We start from the raw sequence: 6,965 nt of genomic DNA, 5'->3' as shown, positions 1-6,965 counted from the left end.
TTGACACATTCATTTTGACCATATGAATTGACTAATTTTGAACGTTTATAATAAAAAACTGTCTAACTGAAACATTTAATTGGTTGCAACTGCTATCCTTAATATCAAAATCCCTGTCGAAATGGGCATGTTTTCACCGGATGTTGGGACCACTAATAATTAATTTGTCCGCATGTTGTTAACTTTACTTGCACAAGCAGACTACTGTACATATATGGCTCCTTAATAATACAGAAATTGTCCTTGATAAATAGACAACAATTAGTGAAATAACAATATTCTTACATTACACAAAGGTTGTTTAACATATTAAAATTTAAGTCAGTTCTTGTGATACCTAAATTAATTTTCCAGTTCAATACTCTATTAAACAGCAGTCCACACCAATATGACTGAGATTCAAGGCTTTAATACATTGGTAAGCTTTAAACTACCTACTGACTGAAGCTTGGTGTTTTTATTTTTATTTTATATTATTTAATTTGATTAAAGGCAAAATTATTGTCCTTGTGCAATGGTTGTTTTAACATAAACAATACGAAGTAAAAAAAAGAAAAATTAAATTAAATTACATTTCTTAACACAGTAGTAATTGCACTTAACATAACTAGTCCAGTTTGCCATTATCCTTCAACAATGTTGTCCCTGTCAATGGTATAATGAAGTACAACATCAATGATTATTTGTGTTAAAAGACAACAAAACAACAAAAAATATTTTTACATTATTCTAAGCAATGGCATTTATGATAAAATATCAGCCAGTGTTTCTTAAAGTTTTACAGAAGGCATCAGTACATTTCAACCACCAGCAGTGTTCAGATATCCAATGTAATACCTACAAACATGCAGATTTATATAGAAATGTCTATATGGTATGCTTCAGACAAGCAGAGAGAATAAATAACAGGCACAGCAGACATTCAAGCCTGAAGACTTCAGTGTGGAAAATTAGAGAACTGTGCGTAGGAACTTGAGAATAGCGTAATTTGAGTCAGTGCCAAATATATATTTGTATATAACTAGCTGGGCATCGTGCAATCTACATTAGTCTTTGGCCTTGGGTTGATAAAGCTGGACTGGCTATAGTATCTCTGGTACAATGTAGTAGCAGAATCCAAATTTTCGGAGGTATTTTTAGGCTTTTGGGTTATCATTATTAGCTTTTTGCAATTTTTTATAGGAAACCGAGAGTGATGTCAGTCAGCACATTTAAGGTATGATTACAGATATGAGTATCATACAAAGATAACATGCCAATATCTTAGGTTAAAATCAACGCCACCAATGAAAGACCTCATTTGCATTTTAACACAGTGGTTCCCCTGGTCCCAGAGGCACCTCAACGCCACACGTTTTGCATGTCTCCTTAAACAAACTCACCTGATTCAGGTCATCAGCTCATTAGCAGAGACTTCAAGACCTGAAATTGGTGTGTCAGAAAAAAGAGACAAAGCAAAAGTATTTGGGTGCCCCCAGGACCAAGGTTAGGAACCACTGTTCTGACAAACAGTAAGTCTGTTATAGCTTGGTTTCCCGGCTCAGGATCAGACGAGAGAAAGTTCTAGAGTGATCTGGAACCGTGCTCTAGAAGTGTTGTGAATAAGCAAATCAGTGATGCGTCAACACACAGTAGCATTTCTCAAGTAAAATCAGTCTCAATTGCACTTCAGATCAGTCTTTTTTCAATTCTGATGGTTGGTATGGGCTAACAGGACTGGAAGAGACAGACAGCTTTTGGTCCACTGGAAGCGTCACAGGTGCCACACTGTCGTTGTTCTCCAGTGCTCCATATGAAAAAGAGCCACTATAATCGGGCTGCACAGCCCAGCCTTTGTTGTGAATGGTCGGGATGCCTGTTTTGACAGAAAAGACAATAAGTGTTTAATCTAATAGGATGATTAATTGTTTGGCTTGATGACAGAAATGTCAAGTCATACCTTTTGCCATGTCCATAGTGACATATGGCTCAAAAGCTTTGGCCTTCCTCTTGTTTTTAGTGATCAGGAACACTCCAAGAAAGCATATAGCACACCTGCAGGAATGTTTAAATAGACACATGGTAACAAATCCTAGATTCCAAGGGCCTCTCCGCTAGTCTGTTAGTCACTGCTACCGCTAAGAAAACAAACTTGTGTGGAATTTCATGGCCAAATAGTTGTCTTCCTCACATGCATGTGTTACAGAGCATCACATAGTATTATATAATAGAGTGAGAATTTTCCATCTTGATAAAGTGAATGTAAAATTTAGGGCTGTCAATGAATATAAACATTTATTTTTGCTTAATTCGAAAACAAAATAATTAGCTTTTTTCACAGATTATTAAATTTAGCAATTTTAGATGACATACTACCATTCAAAGTTTTAGGGAAGAAAAAATACATTTCTACAAAAATATTAAGCAGCAAGTGTTCAAGATCAATGACAGTAAGAAATGTTTCTTGAGCACCAAATCAGCATATTAGAATGATTTCTGAAAGGTCACGTGACACTGAAGACTTTCAGCTTTCACATCACAGAAATAAAGAAAATGTTTAAAATATTAAAATATTTGACAATACTACGGTTTCACTGTATTTTTGATTAAATAAATGCAGCCTCAGTGAACATGAGCAACATTTTTCAACAACACTAATTTCTTTTTACCTCATCTCACCCAAACCGTTTAACAGTAGTGTATGTACTACTAGGATAAAAACCTACCCCAAAAGAAACATGCATATGTGCAGAACATCTTCGTGGTTAAACTCCTGATAAAATATGGCCCCTGTTTTAAAAGAAAAAGAATGAGAATGAGACCACTGATACAAAACAAAGACAACCCTGCTGTCTTAATTGAGACAGAGAAAGACATTTCGGAGTCCTACCTGCCACAATTGCAAATGTTGTGCAGAAAATGTAATTCACACAAGCGATGAGAGAGGAATCATACAGGTGAGATGCCTGTGCTAAAAATCTAATAAAGAAAGTCAGGTCAGATAAAAACATACAGCATTACACTGCAAGCTCGCTTTCCTACAACAGAACATTACCACAACAAACAAAATAACTTACGATGCTTGAAAGACGATAGTTGCCACCATGCAGACGAACATGACATAGAAAATGGGATAGGACAGCTGTAGAGGACCCAAGATGCTGAGCACAATCATTCCTGAAACTGCCTTCACTGTGATTACAGTCACTGAACCTAAAAGGGCAAAGGTCAAGGGAAAGGTCAACTCCATTATTTTTGTCTCTGGTACATCTATGAGGGCAAAATAAGACAATGACTCGTTGATCTGTGCATTCCTTCCTTGTCAGGAGAGCTACTTTGGTAAACAAGTACTTTAAATAATGTTGCCTGCACACAACGGGCTCCACAAACAACGAATGCTGTGTTATTGTCCTACCAAGTAGTGCCACCAGCAGCAGAATCAGGACGAGGTAGTTAGCATTCCGCCGTTTATAGAAATACAGCACCAGACAGAAAGTAATGATCCCCAGAAGCTGAAAAAAAAAAACAACAATACAAAATTAACCATTCAAATAAAGAGCCTTAAGACATCAAAACAAATATTTCTGTGCACTGTAAATCCAAACTATATCCTTCGTCAAATTTGGTTTGATATATGCAATTTCAAATTCGGAAGCACACAATAGCTTTCTAAAACATGAGGGTGTGTATTACCAAGTATAAGAGGAAGGGCCAGCCGATAACATGTTTTACTATGTTCTCCGCATTCAGCTTCTCATGAGAGTTTGGTCCAAATGTCACAAAGAGGTAAGTACCGCCTGCCGTCAAGGCACAGCCCAGGAAAGTTAAGATGTAGCGCTCTACAAAGACAAACACAAGGATGTTATACTGCTCTGCATTTAATTTATTATTTTACTAATACCATATATTAGCAATTAGTTATTTCTTGCTTTGCAATTCATGGCGTCAATCTTTTGAATAAATTGCTGGTAAAATACAGCTGGCACATCAAAGCTAGCATTATTTTGTGAGTTATGCGACTTAAGGCAATCAGTATGATTTATCAGATTTTGTTTCTTTTATGCCTTTTATATGTACTGAGAAAGACGAGCAGAACTCACTCAAGAATTCCTGAGCCTTCCACTTTTCCCGCAAAAACACGAAACCCAAGATGGAGCTTGCTGTGAAAATCAAAATAACCATTGGTTGTTGCTTGAAATGAAAGAAAATTACATATTTCAGCAAGCTGCTAAAGAAATTATTCATTAAATTTAGCTTCATCTAGCAGAACTCAAATAAAAAATAATATAACTACATGGACATATTTTCAGAAAAAAATACAAATGTCAAAAATACACAATTCTAACTAAAATTAAAATGAAAAGTAATTCAAAATATTTATAAAACTATACTAGTATCATGATACTAAAATAATACTCTGTTTTACATATAAAATTTATATGAATATTTAAATTATGTCATACGTGAAACAGTAAAACAGAAGTGAACAGTAAGTCAGACTATGAATACCTACATATAACAGACACGGCATTAAGTGGTGCTATAAGAGAGAGCGGTGCAAATGCGTAAGACACAAACAAGGCGCCCTCCCCCAGAACCATCAGCATCAGGCCAGACCACCAGGTCTTAGTGTAGTAGTATTGCCTCGGGTCTTTATTTCCTGCCAACGCCACATGACTTTGTTTCTGCAAGATAAAACACCATTCGCGATGACGTGTGTTTGTCTTTTACACGTTTTTATTAAACCCACTCCCTTAGCTACTGTAACAAACAACAGCCAGGTTATAAAACAACATGTTGAGAAGTAAACAAAAGCGTCTGACTTTCACCTGACAGGGCGTAACCTGAACACACCCTGACCCTGAATCACAATGCAATTTAGAAATGTAGGCTGCAAATACACACTTACCTGAATGCTGACTGAGATGCTGACCAACAGGTTTCCAAAGATAGGCTAACAATGTTCCAATGAGGTTTTCCTGTGTATAAATCACAAATTAAGACTTTGAAATGTCACCCATGGACAGGATAATGGTTTACAGCATTTGCTGTGCAAAAAAACAAAACACAGGAGACATAAATCATCAGGCAACCATCCGGAAACTCATGTTAAACTATACAGATGTTTACGGTACATGTGTATGTAATAGGAATGTAATATACTGTAACGTTATAACAGGAACCAAATAGGATTAACAAGGAACTTAATGGTTGCCTTGCTCAAAAACAGCCATATTTTAGAAAAAAAATACTAGTTATTTCAAGTTCAACTTTTGTAAATTCGTAAAATAAGTTTCGTTGATACTTGCAGTTTTATTATTATTTTTTTTTTCATTTTTCACTACAAACATCACGTCATATAGACTCACGGTGTAAGAGTCTGCCGTCACACCGTCCTCCTCTCGTGCCATCCTCACGCCGTTCATCCTTAAATCAGATGACATTCCCCTTATATACGCATCACCGAGCCCGTCTCACAGCTCGGTCCAGTCGGGACTTGGACGAAAGTCAGCTCTACTTTCCTCTGTTTTGGCAGCGACTCGCCATTTTCGAAAAGTCGTACTTCTTTCCGGGTACACCTGTCAAGTGACTTGTGACGTTGTACACTGGTTCTGTGTGACGTTGAATTTGATGGATGTGATGAGGACCGCATTCTATTCCACAACAGCAAAAAAAAAAAAAAAAAAAAAAAAAAAAAACAACGCGGTGTATGATGAACAAGTGAATCCACAATAATAATAATAATTAAAATACTGCTTTGACGAGTTTTATTTTTATGGTGACCGTATGGAGGCTGTAAAACCGCTTTGTTGTAATATGTAGGCTACTTTGGAATTGAAAATATTGTTCTGCTGTTTACTTAAAAAATTCAAATATTATCCAGTTATTTACATTAGTATACAACATCTCACCTTTTATAATATCATGCTTACTATTTGTAAAAAAAAAAAAAAAAAAAAAGTGGTCTGGTATACGCTTGGAATCAGTTTTGGACAGCAGGTGGCACAAGTGCACCTTCGTTAAAAATAAAATAAAAATCCTAAGTGTGGTCATGATTGGCTGCTGTTGTACCGCACCGCATGGCATAAAACTAAGCTTTGGATATACAGCTTTATGTGAGAGTAGTTACCTCTAGAAAGAACAGGATTTAAGATTTCTCAAGACCTACACCTAGACCAAACTAATATATCACATAACTACCACAGACAAGCGTGGATCATCAATATATCGTTTAATAAAGTTTAACTTTTGGGGAAGCAGTTTTGAATGTTTGGTTACATCCTTATACAAGACCCCGAGATCCAGACTAAGATCTGATTTGATGAACTGAAATTCAGATTTTATACAGTAGCTAAGTATTTCAAAGCCATAGAGGTCTTGTAAATTCCCTGCAGTGGTAAGGATAGTGCCAATCTGTGCTTGAGGTAATTATCATCTGTACTTTGTTGAAAATTATTTAGTTAATTAAGAGTAATGACCCACATACCCACAACAACATGTTTATGAGACCAAGACTGCCTTAAAGCAGTTGTGACTTCAACTTGAGTAATACAATGTTCCAACTCTGATATTTTGCAATTTTCCATTATCATATCCCAGAGCTATGAGACTCTAACTAGGAACAATAACTGACATTCATCAATTATATCTTGGCACGGCTGAAATGACGCACAAACCATTCCTGCTGTTTTAGGGTCCACTAATTCCTGTAGGCGAAACAGGCGTATTCCAACTTTTTTTTTTCACTTGCCAGTGACCTAAAACTCTGTGACAATGAGTAAATATAAATAGGTTATGGTGTGACTGACATGAAACAAATCTGTGACCTTTCACCATTTAGTTAAGGATAAAAGAAACTAGTCATTTCATTTTTTTTTCGTAGAGAAGAGGTACACCCATGTTATAATAGTTACTGATGTTATTAGAAATGTTTCATCACTGTATGGATGTTCAGAAGTCATTGGGTGTGAAAGGCCTGTGGAAAG

General features: G+C 36.2%; 1 protein-coding gene across 1 annotated transcript; it reads right to left on the bottom strand.

Moving 5' to 3' along the window:
* Positions 1-411: 411 nt before the first annotated feature.
* Positions 412-5,574, bottom strand: LOC113117521 (NIPA-like protein 3). Its single transcript, XM_026286248.1, is given in 12 exon segments — positions 412-1,855; positions 1,940-2,034; positions 2,706-2,769; positions 2,870-2,958; positions 3,057-3,192; positions 3,395-3,491; positions 3,673-3,818; positions 4,080-4,139; positions 4,493-4,664; positions 4,889-4,930; positions 4,932-4,958; positions 5,349-5,574. Coding segments are annotated over 12 exon segments (1,185 nt in total). The 5' UTR covers positions 5,424-5,574; the 3' UTR covers positions 412-1,673.
* Positions 5,575-6,965: the final 1,391 nt, after the last annotated feature.

This window comes from Carassius auratus, chromosome 17, assembly GCF_003368295.1.
Source record: "Carassius auratus strain Wakin chromosome 17, ASM336829v1, whole genome shotgun sequence".
In the NCBI taxonomy this organism is placed as follows: domain Eukaryota; kingdom Metazoa; phylum Chordata; class Actinopteri; order Cypriniformes; family Cyprinidae; genus Carassius; species Carassius auratus.
Note: the sequence above shows the minus strand (reverse complement) of the source record. Positions and strands in the feature narration are given on the sequence as shown.